Source organism: Hermetia illucens, chromosome 5 (assembly GCF_905115235.1).
Source record: "Hermetia illucens chromosome 5, iHerIll2.2.curated.20191125, whole genome shotgun sequence".
Taxonomy (NCBI): domain Eukaryota; kingdom Metazoa; phylum Arthropoda; class Insecta; order Diptera; family Stratiomyidae; genus Hermetia; species Hermetia illucens.
This window is the reverse complement of record NC_051853.1, coordinates 37440612-37458849: the sequence shown is the minus strand read 5'-3', so window position 1 is coordinate 37458849 and position 18238 is coordinate 37440612. Positions and strand designations below refer to the sequence as shown.

At 43.8% G+C, this 18238-nt stretch overlaps 2 protein-coding genes across 2 annotated transcripts; both read right to left on the bottom strand.

Moving 5' to 3' along the window:
• Window positions 1-6980: 6980 nt before the first annotated feature.
• On the bottom strand, window positions 6981-7680 carry LOC119657530 (glycine-rich cell wall structural protein-like). The gene is made up of 2 exons (XM_038064472.1): window positions 7524-7680; window positions 6981-7415 (listed from the first exon to the last, which is right to left on the bottom strand). Exons 1-2 carry the CDS (start codon window positions 7527-7529, stop codon window positions 7068-7070), a joined length of 354 nt encoding a protein of 117 aa, XP_037920400.1. The 5' UTR covers window positions 7530-7680; the 3' UTR covers window positions 6981-7067.
• A 6624-nt stretch (window positions 7681-14304) lies between these two features.
• LOC119657046 (uncharacterized PE-PGRS family protein PE_PGRS54-like) lies at window positions 14305-18238 on the bottom strand. Its single transcript, XM_038063800.1, has 3 exons — window positions 18233-18238; window positions 15436-18101; window positions 14305-15054 (listed from the first exon to the last, which is right to left on the bottom strand). Exons 1-3 carry the CDS (start codon window positions 18236-18238, stop codon window positions 14343-14345), a joined length of 3384 nt encoding a protein of 1127 aa, XP_037919728.1. The 3' UTR covers window positions 14305-14342.

Sequence of the window (18238 nt, the reverse complement as noted above, 5' to 3'; positions counted from 1 at the left end):
AAAACACCCCTAAACATTATCCTGGAGTTATAAATTTAGTAATATAGATTTCTAGTATGAAGCATGTTATTCATAAGTTTAATTAAAATCGTACTATTACTAATAAAATTACAGCAACTCAAAGTTGCCTTTTTCGTGTAAATTTACTGCAACCCACATTACTAAACATCAATAACGCACTAAAATCAGTAGTCTACCATGCTAAATATTGTACATATACATTACGGGCTACATACAAATGGGATAGTTCTGCACTCAAATAAAACCTTTCATACCTGAAGCGCCCAGCTTCCGGTTTCCCAACTTGTTTCCACATGGCCGCAGTATGCAGGGGTGATTCTGACATAGCATTTCTGAAGATGTCTTAGTTTAGTATGTTAAAGTTTGAAATCCCAAAATTATTTTTTAACGCTTGGCCTGTGGGGTGGGACAGTTGAATGACAACTAACTATGGAAGCATTTCCGACAGGAGGCATTTATGAAACTAATCATGATGTATGCCGGTAGTAAAATGATTTTCCGGGGAGTAAGCGGAGGACTTTTTCTTAAAAATTTATCACACGTATGTGAGTACCCTGAAAAGGAGAAGGATCATCTGGACGGCTGATTATTACCACACTCACAACGACCAGTAGACTAACTTCTTCTAAATAAACAAGTCGGATTAGCGGAAGCTCGATGTTTTGGGTATAAAATTTTCCTGTTTATCTTGTGCGAACAATTTCCTGTTCACGTTTTCCTATTCGCATATACCTCCAGTTCAAAATATTCCTTGATGTATAACATTTCAAAACTCCAAAAATTTGACAATGACATATGTATTTCCAAACTCCAACTCCGCCGTTAATATGATGACATCATACACGTCTTAGAGTGTGATAAATTCAGGAGAAATACACAATTTTCACCTTCCATAACTTTGTTAAAAATAGCTGAATTTTTGTCAAACTTTCCAGAATGATGCATTATATTATTACCTGCTGTACCGAATTTTGTACTTCTATCTAAAGGTTAATTTCTAAAATATGGAATAGAAGATATCAGAAAAGGTTCTATTTTGAGGACTCGATTTTGTATGGATGCATGATTGTGATTTTTCAGATTTTTCTGCTGAATAGGTTCTAAGAACGAGACCTGTTACACTTTTTGGGGCATACATTTTGAACCCTTACTCCCTATGTTCCACCCGGTATAAAAAATATTATCAGTTTCGAAAAATGCGAATTGGGCCCTTTTTTGATATCCCAACCGACCATATTCAATCAACAAATGTACACTCCCCTTTCACATGTGTGAGGACCCCCCCTAAATACAGTGCAAAATGACGCCACCCATTGCATGTAAAGGAGTCCACAGACAACACGTTCTCACCAAATTGGTGTAGCCGTTTCCAAGTAAATTGGGTGTAGCAGACAGACAAACAAATATCGAATCGATTCCAAATTGGTTTTGTTTCACACATAACCTTAGGTGCAAAAGGTATTTTCGTAGAAACAAGAATGCCATGCTACTGTAAGTGCATTGGAAAACTGTAGCTCCTAGTCGTGGAATGACTGCTTTCAGTGTGTTTAAAAAACATTTCATAAACCCCTTCATGGTCAAAAGGGAATGGAGAAGAGGTAAAGTTTCATTTTCTTGTATCGCGGTAACGTCGGACATCAAAAATTTTTTCAATTCGGCCAACAGTGAAGTAACAGCTTATCGGCTAGAACAGGCGTTTCCAATAAGCAAACTACATCTCCGAAGGAACTAGGCGTCAAAAAAGCACACCATCGCCGCACAAGTCCCACAGGGCTCCTTCCTGAGTCCCCTTTTGTATAACGTGATACAATGACCGTCTTTCGCTGCTACCTAAAATGTGGGTTGTGTGTGTAGTTGGGGCGAATTGGCAATCATATATACAATAACGGAAGAGACCACGATAATCGGTTATGCGAACGAGTTGACTTTGGCTTCAAAAGCCGAATCGAAACTCGATTGCAAGGATATTTGCTTGTCGTCCTTCGGAAAAATTAAACGTCCTGCAAACGGCGTTAAATACGTCGAGACAATTAACGATATTTTATAATCTTGGGGTATTAAGTTAAATACACCGACTCAGAGAAGAACCAAAACTAATTTTCAGTTTTCAATCCACTGGAGATCGAAATGAAAATTTACATTGTCTCATTATTTCCAAAGCATTGTTTTCCGCTTTCGTTTATTGTCGTTAGTTCGCAAGCAAAGAAGAAGCGTACAAGTACGCAAGATAATTTAACATCTTAATCGACAATCAAGAAAATCAACCATTCATGGCTGCAATCATAAACGATCAAGAGCTTTTTTCTTTGATCAAACACATTTTCTGAAGGTGAATTGAATGGATGGAGAGTTTACGCGAACGTACAATGATGCGGGGATATCCATAGAAAACTCTTAGGCGGATTGAGTTTGCATGTGTGAAAAATCCCCTGAAGCTTTCTAATTTTATAAAATTAATGAGGTGAATAATACGAATGTGTCGAAATAATTCACAATATACTGAAGATTCTGCAACAAAGTCAAATTATCATTCACAATGCTCATTATAGGGTTGTAGTATCAACAACGTTTCTTTTAATCAACTTTTTTTATAAAAATTTTCCTGAAGCCACTTAAGAAAACAGGGTGGAGTTTATCATACGATTAGCCTAACCGTAGCCTACATAACGACGAAATCTATGGGCGACACCATGACCGTCAGGTCTCAATACGGTGGGCGGGTCACTTAATCCGAATGGCTGAGGATGATCCACCCCGGAAAGTCTATAAGCGCAACGTATATGGTAGAAAAAGAAGACGAGGCGGACCCTGCCTGAGATTAAGGGATGGCGTAGGTCAAGCCGCCAGACATCTTTTAAGGATATTGAATTGGTAGATCTCAGCCCAAAACCGTGATGTCTGGATTTCCCTATTAAGGTAGGCCTAGCCCAGATGTCGGTTGTTGCCCCGTTGATGATTATGAGCGATAAGCCGACAGCAGTGCGGCACGCACACCATCAATGACAAATTCCAGTTTGAAATCGTGGCATCGAGATTGAAGGGCTAACGCACAGCCAACTAAGCCATCATTCCACCATTCAACTTTAGAACTACCCACATTTATTGATGAGTGATGAAGCTACGCCTCTATAAAAGGATAGTCATTGTGAACCTTAGCCTTAATTCGCATCGGGGATCAAGGTAGTATCAAATATAACAAGAAAGTGTTCGAAATCTGCAATGAACTAAAAGTTTCGATAATGACCCGATTACAACAGTTCCAGTGAACTGGCCATCCACAGATCATGAATGACAGGAGAATGCCTAAAAAGGTATTAAGAGAGCAATGAATGCAGGAGAGTTAATAGAGAAACTGCTAAAATTATAAGAAAACACAGTCAGCTTTGACGATTCTATGCGATATTGAACCAAGAAAATTGGGGCACATTTTTCGAGAGAGCAAAAATAGGCTGCACTTCTGAAGATATATTGCTTCGTTTAGGCACGCACCTAAGTTGACAATGAGCAGTGCAGTCCATTTGCTTCTTGTCTTATTTTGCAATTCATTTAGTGCAGCAAGCACCGCCCTTGGCTGTTCTCCCCTGTGCTTGTAACAAGGTTTATGCTCATCACCAAGGAGGGCATCGGGAATCACCAGCAATCACTATTATGGCCTGTTCAGAGACAGAGCAGTAATCAGACCCCACCCGCAAAGCTGCCTGTTTCTGCTCTTGCGCAAGGTGCTTGCGATATTCCTCCTTGCCAAGACCATCAGTCTATACCTCCGCCCTGTAAAGTAGATCAGCCCGAGTTGTACTCATTAGAATACATAGTCTGTTAGACAATGTTTGCCATTGGTTGACTTAAGGCCGAAAGCCCAGCTCCAGCCTTGTCCGCTGCCATCGGAAATACACAACTTTGAATCGAGCGTCCGTTCAAGGTACTTAACCGTTGATTTTGTTTTCACTATCGACTCGCTGACTCGGATAGTATGCAGGGTCGGTATTCTCTCTTTAGTAAGAATGACTTTTTCCAGCGCAAAGCTGAAAATGCCTCGTCATTCAGGGACCCTCATCTACCCTGAAATCTCTCCAATTTATCCCCCTCTGTTTTGCCTTAAGACTCCACATATTTTCGCTCTGCAGCAAACATAGTGCCCGCTAACACTTGGACTCTTCTGCCGAACTGCGATACTAATGGGCTCCAAACTTTTGCAGGAGAAAAAAGTGCGACAGGCATCCTCCACCACCGTGATTTCCCGAGAGTGTGCCCTCTGAGCAGCTAGATGAGGTAATTATCAACTTCGCCATGCTTTCCACTGAACCACGACCACACCTATTTGATCCTATGCACAGTCCATTTACCCCTCGATTCCCTTTCCCAGAACTACACCCATCTGTTGAAAATGCTAGCAGACTCTTAATAAGCGACGGCTTCCTTATTTCATACTCCTTTTTCGTTCGTTCGTTACATCTCCTTACTAAGAGCACCAGCTCATATTTCGGAATCGTTAATCGCAAATCACAAACCATTCCGACTTTGCTCGAAAACACTCATTTTCATGCGGTATTCCACCGCCGGCGTTGGCAAGACTATGATTCAAACAACCTGAATAGAAAGATGTGTGGGAACCATATACTTAGCCAAAACGACCGCTTCGGTTTTCTCCAGAGTCACATCATAATTCCCAGTAAAATGTAGTATCCGCAGTAACTCGCCATATCACCATTCCCAGTGTACTCGCGACGAGAGATCTATATCGTATGAGGGGCTTCAAGGGTCCAAAACCAGGATAGATCTCTGAGCTGTTCCAGAAGGGACCCTCATTCTGCGGTACTCTTCCTGGGGTCTCGTAGAGCAGTGCGGTCCTTTAAGGATACTGAAAAGTTTGATTGAAATTATACTAAGTCGCTAGTTAAATACTAGCCGATTCTGGAAGAATATAACAGCAAATGCCTAGCAGACGAGCAGAAAACAAAGTACATCGCTCTCAAACTTCAAATCGATCTCAATAAGACGTCGAACAAAACAAAATCGGAACAGAGTGTGCAGGGGCTTGGACGCTTGGCAACCTCTGCAAACCGGTAAGCAGCACAAGCCAACCGACGAGGAACGAACGGCGAAATCCTTCAGCGACGTGGTCAAGAGTCACCCGCGGGTGACGCTGATAGATGGAAATTTCGCTAGCGTTGCGGCCAGGTTGTCGGAGATGGTCATCGAACATCTCCGGGACGACAAAGGCTAACACACAGGATTCATAATCTGCTTCGATTCCTCTCAGGTAGTCCGTGGGTTCTGAATTATAACATGCGAGGATGAATTTTCCAGGGACTTTCTCAGTCCGTGTGTCACTAAGATCTACCCTGCCTGGGGGACATAAAGTTCAAAGTCATCCCCGGAAGAGACCGGTCGCTCGCATCTGGTTACCAAAGATCAGCATGGACAAGGACAAGCCCATCTAGTCCATGCACCTTCAACACCCCAGGATTCCCATGGACGACTGACTAGTTATAACTGCAGCACTCGAAGTGTGCCTCGGCTAATCTAGCTGTCATCCTCCTAGAGGAAGAAATCGATGTTGCACTAGTACAGGAGCTCGACCGATCCATCAAAGGGCTCCAAAGCAAATATTTTAATTTATTCCACAGCACAAGAGACACCGATCAGTACAGACCTAGAGCATGTATGCCCACGGTGGGGGTAGAATGAAAATTGCTCAGCCTCAGGGCAAGGGAATTCTTCAACATCTGCTACAGCCACAAATATTGGCAGCCATACAAGGACTGCATGAATAAGTACATTTCATCACACGTCACATGCAAGCTGAACTTCTAGAGAAACTTTGTTGTGGACTTTCCAGCCAGAGCAGAGCGGCATGTTGCAAGGCTATGACATAGTATTCTTTATCGATAGACCAAAGATGATGTGTAGAAATTTTGTGTCTATTAAATGTGGAATTCACTCACACTACTTTGCAGCCGCAGACTCCACATGTTGAAGGCTTACAACCTATGCCAAGTGAAGGAGGATTTGGCCCGCTTATTATAGACACCGATCGCGAGAGTTTCTGTACCAAACGCATGCAAATGCATAGAAGATTACGTCGGTCTGCATTCGGCACTAGCCTATAGGGGACCATGCCACCAAACGCGACATACCCTACAATTCGCACTGCCGAAGCTGCGCAAACGAGGGCGAAACCTTTAAGCACTTCCTTTGCGATTGCCTAGCTGTAGCAAAACCCAGGCTACGGACGCTAGGTAAACCATTTTGTGAAGAGATCGCTAGCTGCAGAGTGGAAGAGCTGCTTTCCTTCGAGAATGCTACAGGCTGGCTCTGAAGATTTGAGATGGCTGGACTCTGCCTCCTTGCTCTTACTACAGCTGTCATGGTCCTGTGAATTTTTGGCATTAAAGTGGCGCACTATAGCGCTAATTGGGCTGCTGAAGAAGTTTTGGCAGTTTAGAATTGTATATTTCGAACTAATCAGCTGTACCCTAAGACATTATATGTAGAATGTTCGTCCACAAAACCTCTAAAACCGGAAGTGAGGAGCTTTCTGTTTTCAACTTGAAATGTTGAGGAAGTGACTTTTTCAGGTTATGTATCTTATTTCAGAATAGGAAGGAGTATAATTATTCAAGAAAGAGCAAAACCTCCAGCGATTGTTAGTGTTATTGCAACGGGAACCCATAAGTTGTGTAGAAGATTCATTCAATTGATTATTAACCGATTTTCGTATTAAATTGCAGAAAAGCAGTGTATAAAGCTCTCATATCTGTGGTAACCTGTCACTATATGGTACATTTTAGTCAAGATCTATATACAAAATTCAACTGTCAATTTGGGGGCAACTGTATACCAAAAAGATGAAATAATTTAAACTAGAGTAGGATATCGCCAGAATTCGTCACTGAACAATCGCCTTAGAAAATTTTGCATCTATAAAATAACAAACAAACACAAAGGAGCAAGACAAGTTTATGCTTCTAAATATCTACATTTATTGCAGTGCACTCTTAAACCTTAAAATAAAATTTGTACAATCTTTCAAACTTAGTAGCCTCTTACTGTTTCTTCCACGCACCCCAAGCATTTCCGTGTCCTGCCCATCCGTAACCACGATTCCAAGCACCAGCATAACCTGCACCATTCCAACCAGCCCAACCGGCACGAGCAGCTGGCCACCCCCAACTTCCATAGCCAGCATGACCGGCCCATCCCCAACCGCCTCGAGCAGCTGGCCATCCACCATAACCCCATGCAGACTTAGCTGGCCAGGCACCATTTCCCCAACCACCATATCCCCATCCATTCTTAGCTGGCCACCCAGCAGCATAGCCACCATAACCCCAGCCACCATATCCTGCTGCAAGAACCGTAGTCAAGCAGACCGCCAAAAAGCAGAATAAAGTCTAGAAAAGAAAAATACATTTTTTTTCAGTCAATCTAAATTATTAATAAAAATATGAAATTATGAACAAAAGATACCTCAACAACTAGGATACTTCTACTCAACTCACCTTCATTTTGATTTTCGTTATCTACGTTAACGTTTACTGAAGTTTCGAATGATGCTAGTTCTTGAAAGCGCCACCACTTTATATAGTCCGAGTTAAATCCTCCAAATTCACGTCATTGAGTTGGAAAATGAATTTTTGAAAAGGTCGAATTTTACACTTAGCAAGACTATCCTCCATTTGTAAACATTGGACAAGAGGAAGTAAACCAGCAATCGACATGGTCCAATAAAAAATTAACTTAAATTTGAAAGCAGCTGATAAAAGCCAATGCCCACTAAATTTTCAAGTAATCCACACGACGTCATATATTCTGCAGGCGTTAGGAAACCCCACTCAAATCGTCTTATCACCTACAGAAGAATAGCAGTCATCCTTCCAAAAAAAGTAATTAACATCCAAATATGGGCTCCATCAATTAATTTAACACAAGTTTATCATTTCAGATAATTTGAAAGTTAGATACATCATTTAAAAATCCATTTGAAAGCATCCGTTTTCGTTCAGTGTTTACATTTTTTTTTTGTCCACTTTGGGTACATAAAAGTAGATCACCGAGACGCACTATGTGCGACACAATTCATTATATTTGCAAATAAACCTGTCTGAGTCGAAAAAAGTATCTAAATGGACCAATTTTGGTAAATTTATGGATCCACGGATTGGCAAGGCCTTCCCGTCTCAAAAAAATGTGGTTATAATAGTGGAATTCAATAGAAGCGCGTTAGAGTAAATTCCGATCACGGATATCTAAAAAGTTGTTAAAACTTTGTTCTTGCTTGTTTTAGTTCAAAGAACCTAGCTAAGTTTACAAACAGATATTTTTTATACGACTATCTTAAGTAACTGGTTCCAGCAGTTAGAAGAAAAAAATTTGAAAAGGATTGTTTGCTTATGTATTCCTTTTGTTTTGTTTACCAACTTTATGTGCTTCAAAAATTTCACGTGATATTTTCGAAACCAAAACAGCCAGGATATAATTTCCTAGATTAATTGGAATAAAATGAAGAATATACGATAATAGGGTCACATGTTAATGTTGGCCAGTATTTCTCGTCAGACCCTTTACGCAGGTAACAAAAAACGAATATTTTAATACCTTAGAACAAAGGATACCGCCCTCTACGTAGCCAACAATAGTCCTGGATCTGGGAAGTTATGGGTCGTGGCTGTAATAATAAAAGATCTTTGGTGAAGGAAGAGATTCAGGCATTGGGCGACCCTTCTTCATTCACCCAGAAAAAGCCCTGAAGTGCCCTTAGACCCGATAAAATCGATAAAAGCTACACTCAAAGGTTCAACCCCGATGTTGGTGTTCCCTTCATCCCTTTCTTGTGGGCACTTAAAATGGATACCACAATCCGAGAGCAATTTGATACCACGTTGAGAAATCTAAACTTCCGAGGTACGATTGAGGTTCGGATCACTTCCTTCAAAATCTCCACCCTATAATGTCACCCAGCTTGAAAGGATGGGTTAGTATGCATAGTAAGAGTGAAATAAGCTCAAAAATAACCCCGAAAAAAGAATCACGCTCCTGGCAAACCACGAAGGACAAAAGGAAAAATGAGCCAAATATTTTATCGGTTTTCAAGCTCATAAAAGCTCCGAAATGACCAAAACATTTCGCATTTATTTCGCATCACATTACAATAAAAGTACGAAGCTTGCAACAACCAGAAAACTCTCAAATCCAATATCGGTAAAAAAACGGTTTATACACCCATGCAAAGACCAAAAGGAAAAACGGGCAAGAACGGAATCGTCACACATTATGCCGGAGACTCGATTCTATTTGCTTGGTGTAACACGGTTCTTCCTTCCACTGCCCTCCAAGTAGCCACAGAAGGTCGCAAGCCGGCGCCTAATATTATATATCAAAGGAGTCAACGCGGTTGCCACAAAAGAGAGCCAATATCGAGATCTTCGGTGTAAGAAAAGTTTCGGCAGGAAGTTTGTCTACCTTGGTAAACCCACACACCCGATTAGAGGAACCCAACAACCAGCCAAACAAAGGCCTTGGTTGTGAAAAGGGTCACCGGAGGGGGCCCGTCCACGACTCCCACAGCAAGTAAAGTTACTGAAGGGAGGTCCTATAGTTCGTCACTCATGCCCAAACCTTGCTTGCTCTTCCAAAATACCAAACTCGGAGGGATTATCAGGGATTGAAATCAGTCCAAGTCTCGTTAAAAGAACTCGACCCTATAGCATCTTAAATCTGAATAGGGACGAAACCACCGCTTTCGATGAGTAAACCTGCAAAAAAATCTATTCAGAATACTGCCATCCAGAGGAGGATGGGGGATATGTATTTACAACCACTTAACAACAGGGGAGCCTGCAATTAGTGTGTGGCGGAGCGAGCAACTTGCGTGTTTTTTGGTGTTGCAAAGAAAGTGGCGTTCATCTGTGCTTGGTGCCAATTTAGCTCGATACCGGCGCAATTCAAGTGGTCAATTGATAGCAACGCAAAATTTGGTGAAAACGCGATTTCCGTGGAAAGTTTGCTGACAAAGTTTTGGTGTGCTATTCATATTAGCTGATTTCTTCGGAGATATTAGCTCAGGAACTGGTATCCTACTGGCCGTCACCATCATCAACCAACGTCAAAATCCACCACCACCACTACAGCCTTCATCTGAACAGCCACCACATCATTCATAGTCACAAGTGCATCCCAAGCCATCCCATCCCATCTCACCCGTGGCAATCACCGGTGTCTATAGGAAATTTAGTAGGACCGCCATTGACGACGTTGACAAATGGTTCCTCTTCGCCAATACCACCATCGATAACGTCACATCTGATTTCCAATTCGAGGATATCGCCAGCATCACTACGCCATGCGCCTGCTCCACCATATAATTCACATCACGCACAGGTTTCGCAACCGCAAAACAGTGCAACAATCGAAAGTGCAACAACCGCAATCGCAGATACTACCTTCAGCACAACAACAGCGATATCAACAGCAACAAATCATCCAGCAACAGTATGCCTATTTTTTTAAATATATTATTGACTTGTTTAGATTTCTTGACTTGCCTAAGATTTAAGGTACTAAAACACGTCAGGCCGCAAGAGTCGGCACTGCCTCTTTCTCTCTGCAATTTCTCACCAAAAAAATCAGACTAGGCGCAGCAGACTAGCGGCTGCTACCTGAAATGCAACAACACATTGCTTCACAAGCTACGACCCCTTGAGCCCACGCATATAATTTAATACCGCAATCATTAAAAGTGTCGCGAGATTTTTCATCGATCTGCACGTAAGGTTACAGATAGGTAGACTTAAGTTTAGGATTTCGGCGAACGTTTTCTTCGGGCTTCATTATCGCGGATATCAGCTTACCCATCTTAGGTGCGGGTTTGCTGTGCCCCTTTGGATTACTAGTGGATATACATAATAGGTCTCCCATTGACCCCACAACTTCCTTTAGGTCATCAGGAAAAATCTCATCCGGCTCACCCAGCACTCTTTCCATTGGTTTTGAAGACGTTGCCAACACACGTATTAGAGCACTTCTTCAAAAATATTCCAACATTACTACCGAGCGCAGTCTATCTGAACCCCTTAAGTATGATGTTCAGCACCACGTCAACACTATTGGCTCCAGCATCTTTTCTAAGGTGCGTGCATTACCACCGCAGAAGCTCACACGCGAAAGAGTTCGAAGAACTTCTAAAGCAGGTACTTGCAGACCTTCAGACAGTTATTGGTCCTCGCCCCTTCACATAGACCTGAGACAATGAACTACGAATATATATTCCGACCGATTTCCGAAAGGGAGTATTTTATACCATTCACGATCTGGCGTACCCAGGCATTCCGACAACGTATCGGTTAGTCACCGCAAAGTATTTCTGGCTATCCATTAACAAGGACATTAATTCTCGGGGAAGACAGTGCATTGCATGACAGAAGTGCAAGACTACAAAGCATGTGAGAAAAGAGGTAGGAATGTTCCCTCGGTCCACCAATCGTGTCCACACAATCCACCTAGACATAATTGGCCCCTAGACGGGCACGGTTTTAGGTATTCCCTCACAATCATCGATGGGTTCACGTGGTGGCCTGAAGCGATACCTCTGAAAGATATTACTGCACAATCTTGTGCAGAGGCCCTCTGTCGAGAATGGATTCCACGCTCTGGTGTGCTGGCCATTATAATTACCGGCCATTAAATGCAGCTGGAGTCCTGCCTTTTCTCAGAGGGGAAAGTTCCCAATTTTGAACTCCACCGGACAACCGCCCGCAATCCAATGGGATGCTCGAAAGGTGGCACAGGACGCTGCCGGCCGCTATATAACACAAGACGACCCCTCTTGGTCGCAAGTCCTACTATGTACTCGTTCTACTTCGCTTCCGGACAGCCAATCACAAAGAATTTGCTGCAAGTCCCGCGGAACTGGTATACGGGCTGGTGGCAGTGAGATTTATATCATGATTTGACGTCAGATACCAGTCGACTCAGCTTTGAATGAGTATCTGAGTCAACTCAGGGTAATAATCTCGTGCGAGCGCAATGCTGACCGCATTGCCTCCTACAGTGCTGCAGTGTACCGTTACGACCTTGAATGAAGTGCTCTAACACACTTCAAGGCCCTGATCCAACTGGATTGCTGCACCAACGATTATATTAGATACTATATGCATGGACCACTATTTTTTCAGACATTTGAGTTGGGTAGTTTCTGAAAACGGGTCCTGGAAATAACTGACCGATTTCAAACCCCCGAACTCCGTCTTTGCAACCAATGTCCAAACTAGTACCGGGTTCGGAAAGTTCTATTCGTGTTACTCACTGCATGAAAGGAGATTCACAGGGGCCAAATTTCTACCAAATTTCGTGTCAATAAGGGTCAATAAGTGTGATGAATAGATGGGCAGACAGACGGTAAACCGATTTTAAAAAGTGTTTGTTTTAGACAAGATTGTATTCAAAAGAGAGAAAGAAAGACGATTAAGGCGCTACTCTTACACTAGGTGAATCTAGATGCCACCGCTTTTTCCCTTTATAAAAACCATTCCCAGGATCACCAAAGTTTCTTGAAATCTTTCGTTCTCATGTGACCATATTGCAGTATTTCTGATATATCTCTCACACAAATAGTACTGCAATAATTTCGATTCAGTTTACGAATTACTACACTCTTCTCCCGTACACATCTTGTTAAGTGAACTCATCTAGGTCCGTACATTATAGAGTGCCAGGTCAGAGCAAAACAGTGTAATGCCACTCGTGAAGCGGCTGTGGTCCCCCAAGTTCACCCTCTTCAGTTCCAGTTGAAAAGTGATCTCCTGTCTACGTGAATTGAGTCCTTCCATTTTTTGCGCGGTACTCTCCTCGGCTGCTCGGCTAGGCTCTACCATTTAATCTAGAACTGATGTTCGCGTTGTATTTGTCGAGTCCAGTGCAGTTTTTTTTAATATTCTCGAATAATTATGTTGGTTGTTAGTCGATAGATAGTACAACAAATCTATCCTAAACCTCACTTACCGGCACTATCATGTTTACTAAAATGCATCCCTTGAAAAACGGCTTTTATTGCTTCTTTTAATTTACTTAAAAATGACCCCCACTCATACCTATTAAATGACGTAGATACTATATTTGCTTTGTCCACTAGTGAGATTTACGTCTACTGTTACTTCCCTTCAAAAAGCTTCACCTCTAGATAAAAGACAGTCAACATTTTCTAGCTTAAAATCCACACTACCCAGGTTCCTGCATTTTGGCTCAAGTTTGGGTTAGGATTTTTGTTTTTTATTTATTGATCGTGTCCAAATGCCTATGTCATGGACTCAGAACTGTCTTTTAACAGAAATTGACAGTCTTATACTTCTTCCGATTGAAAAGCTTGTCCTTATCAAAAACATGAAGAACTTTTCATCCACGAGTTTAAAGGTCTCGAGATTGCTCGATGCAGAAGCAGCTATCGTTCTTACTTCGGGTAGTAAAGTGTTACTGGGTGGCTTTCTGGACAACACCCCTGACAGTGAAAAAAAAACTTATCCACATGATATGATATGAAGCAGGCGATAACTCAGCATCACTATCCCGCCACGAAAATACCAACTTCATTGTGCACTTCATTAGTCTAAGCGTAGCGTTGATATTGCACTTCATATAACCCCCTAGAGTGGTAAAAACGGTTTGAAGCTATTTCTCGAGCTAATGTTCATTTTTGATGCGGTACTGCATTATACGCAGGGCCCTATGCATGAAAAGATTTAAGAACATGGATTACCTGGCTTCGAATGATTCCTAATGTCCCGATGAGACTGCCGGTTCCACCATTCATAATTGGTCTGGCACGGGACATGAGCCAGCAGGCAAACTCTAACCAACAGAAACTGTAAAGCCACCATATGGGAAGTAAATGCATTATCCCGTGAACTATCATGAACTGTAGGAATTTTGACTGAAAGACAAGCCGACAAATGGGTGCTTCTGTGTTTTCCATCGGGATTGCATGCACATCACTAGATGCCAAACGATTAGATGCTTTACCGACATTCAAACCGTAGTGACTCTTTTTCCCTTGCTCTTCTTGTCTTAACCGAGCACGAGGCAACATTAGATGAAACCTCTACCACTTACTTTCATATTTATTACGTATTCAACACAACCAAATCTAGCACGGTTCACCAGCTTGGAGGAGAAATTTAACTGGTGAAGAACCATATAACGAGCTTGGAAGTTTACCTAAATATACCTAAAAATCTCCCCGACTCCAAAATTTGTAATGAAATAAAAATTTAAGGTTTATCGACTTAGTTTTATACATATTTTTTTCTACATTTCTATAATTATAATTATTACCAATGGTGATGATGTGGATGATACCCATGCGCTGATAACCTTTCAAATTTCTCTCTGTGATGGTCACTGTGATGTAAATCATGACGCCCAATTTTACAAATATCCAAATTGCTGAAATATATATCGCCGATTCCACTAAATCCAGTTGGATTACCTACTCCACTTGTTCCTTGAATTCCGCTACTTGCTCCGCCCTCACTTCCAGCATAGCCGCCTTTCCAACCATGGGCCGCCGCTCCACCTGCCTCACTCAGTGCATCTGGCTTACCAAGAACACCGATTCCACCCAATGCGCCCGCACCACCTTGTATACTAGCTCCTCCTGGTCCCACCGGTATTCCAGGCCCACCAATTGAAAGAGCTCCACCGACACCACTTGCTCCGCTTAGCACACTTTTTCTACTAAACTCATCGATTCCGCCTAATCTGTCCCCACCACCTTGTATCCTAACTCCTTCAGGTCCACCGAATACTGCTGGCCCACCAAATCCCACAGCTCCACCAACACCGAATGCCCCACTTACTGCACTCGGTCTACTAAGTCCACCGACTCCACCTAGTGCACCCGCACCACCTTTTATATCAGCTCCTCCAGGTCCTGTTGTTGCTCCTGGCCCACTAAATCCAACAATTCCATCGACACCACCTATCCCATTCAGTGCACTTGCTCCACCAAGGACATCGGTTCCAGCTAATGCACTGCCACCACGCTGTGTACTAGCTTCTCCAGATCCTCCAGTTACTTCTGGTCCGCCGAATGCAATAGCTCCACCATAACCACCCGACGCGCTCAGTGCACTTGCTCCACCAAGGCCACTGGTGCCACTTAATGCACCGCCACCTTGTTGTGTACTAGCTTCTCTAGATCCTCCCATCACTTCTGGCCCGTCGAATACTACAGCTCCACCGATGCCACCTGGCCCGCTCAGTGCATTTGCTCTACCAAGGTCACCGATTCCACCTACTGCGCCTGTACTATCCTGTATGCGAGCTCCTCCACGTTCTCCAGCTACTCGTGACCCACCAAATCCAACAGCGCCACCGTAACTACCTGACCCGCTCAGTGCACTCACTCCACCAAAGCCACCGGCTTGTATACTAACTTCCCCAAGGCCACCCGTTGCTTCTGGCCCGCCAAATGGAACAGCTCCACCGTAACCACTTAATCCTCTTACTCCGCCAAGGTCACCGATTCCACCTAGTGAACTCGCACCACCTTGTATACTACCTCCTCTAGTTCCTCCCGTTGCTCCTGTTCCACCAAATCCAACAGCACCACCGACACCACCTGCCCCACTAAGTGCACTTGCTCTACCAAGGTCACCGGTTCCACCTAATGCGCCGCCACCGCGTTGTATACTAGCTCCTCCAGATCCTCCCGTTATTTCTGGCCCACCAACTGCAACAACTCCACCATAACCACCCGATCCGCTCAGTACACTTGCTCCACCAACGTCACCCATTCCACCTAGTGGAGCCACACCACCTTGTATACTGCCTCCTCCAAGTCCACCCGTTGCTCCTGATCCACCAAATCCAACAGCTCCATCGGCACCACCGGCCCCACTGAATGCGCTTGCTCTACCAAGGTCACCTATTCCACCTAACGCGTCCGTAGCACCTTGTATACGAGCTCCTCCACGTCCTCCGGTTACTCGTGACCCACCAAATCCAACAGCGCCATCGTAGCTCCCTGACACGCTCAATGCAGTTGCTCCACCAACGCCACCGATTCCACCTAATGCGCCGCCACCACGCTGTGTACTAGCTTCTCCAGATCCTCCTGTTACTCCTGGCCCACCGAATGCAACAGCCCCACCGACACCACCTGACCCGCTCAGTGCACTTGCTCTACCAAGGCCACCGATTCCACCAAATGCGCCCGCTCCTCCAGGTCCTCCGGTTACTCGTGGTCCACCAAATCCAACAGCGCCACCGAAACTGCCTGTCACACTCAGTGCACTAGTTCCACCTAAAACCCCAGTTCCACCTAATCCGTCCGCTCCATCTTGTTTACTAACTGCTCTAGATCCTCCCGTTACTTCTGGTCCACTAAATTGAGCAGCTCCACGGTAACTACCTGCTCCACTCTCTGTGCTACCAAAGGCTCTTATTCCACCTAATGTGCCTCCACCACGTTGTACATTAGCTCCTCCTTGTCTCCCTATTCCTCCTTCAATTCCACCGAATGTATTTTTTCCACCAAACGCAGCAGATCCACCCGATCCAACTGCTTCATCAAAGAGACTTGATGAACCTAATAAGGGTAACCCAATCGTTCTGGTTGTTTCATTAGGCCTCTTCCCCTTGCTTGATGCATTAGCTCCACTCACTACAGCTGATGCACCAGCGCGTCCTGAAACACCATCTCCATTTGTACCATTTGATTCATTTACCTCAGTGTCTCCATTTAATAAAGCTTCTCCATCAAATGCACTTGTTGTGTCTACACTTGTCCCGACCTGTTCAGTTACTTCATCAGTTGTACTTCCTCCACCTATTCCAACTTCTTCCCCTTGTGCATCTGATGAATTTATTCCATTCTCCCTGCTTACTTCATTAGTCCCACTATCGCCAAGTCCACTTGTCGTATCTACTTCGTTTATTTGACTGGTTGTGCTTCCTCCACTTGATTTTCCAAGATCTCCATCCTGCGCATCTGATGAACCTATTCCATCTGCCCCGCTTCCTCCAAATACTCCGCTTACTCCGAATACTCCACTTACCCCATTGGCTACATCTCCTTGTCCCGATACAGCATCTCCACCTATTTCGCTCGATCCACCTAATGCACCTGCTCCACTTGTCTCGTCTACACCATTTCCTCCACCTGATTCACTAAGTCCACTTACTCCTCCGCCTTGTGAGTTGCTACTTGCCTCACTTGCGCTGTTTATACCACCTGATCCACCAAATGCACCCGATGCACCACTTAGGCCTCCCCCTCCACCTTGTTGGTAGCTGCTTGCACCATTTACTCCACCTGTTCCTCCAAATCCACTTACTCCACCAAATGCTCCCGATGCACTTATTCCACTAGCGCCTCCCCCTCCACCTTGGGAGTTGCTGCTTGCACCATTTACTCCACCTGATCCACCAAGTCCACTTACTCCACCAAATGCTCCCGATCCACTTATTCCACTTACGCCTCCTCCTCCACCTTGGGAATAGCTGCTTGCACCATTTACTCCACTCGATCCACCAAGTCCACTTACTCCACCAAATGTTCCCGATGCACTTATTCCACTTATGCCTCCCCCTCCACCTTGGGAGTTGCTGCTTACCCCGCTCACACCGTTTACTCCTCCTGATCCAATAAATCCATCTAGTCCACCAAACGATCCTGATGCACTTATTCCACCTCCTCCACCTTGTGAATTTGCTGTACTGAGTGCACCGCCTCCACTTATTGAGCTTGTATCACCTACCCCCGTTGAGCTGCTTACTCCGCCTGCCCCATGTACTTCACCTGCCAGATCAAAGGTGCCTCCTATACCCAATCCTCCTGCTCCAATAACATGGCCCACATCTGATAAATCAACTCCAATTAATTTGCTTGTCTCATCATCAAAAGGTATTCCAACATTACCAAATCCGCCAGGTCGAATTTTTCCACCATGGCCTATTCCTATCCTAACGTGCTTGACATGGTGGTGCAGAGGGTGCGGATTAAATTCATGCAACACAGGATATGGAAAAAAAGTAGGAATTGCAAAAGTTGCAGTAATCCAAATTGTCCCGAGGTAGATAATGATCTGCAATTTAAATTGAAATAAATATTAATTACAAAATACAGATTTGGACTCTATTTGGGAAGAACGTCGACTTTTCATTCTTTCAAAATTCTTATACTTCCTCAAAAAAAACTACAAAGAAATATCCTCACCTTCAT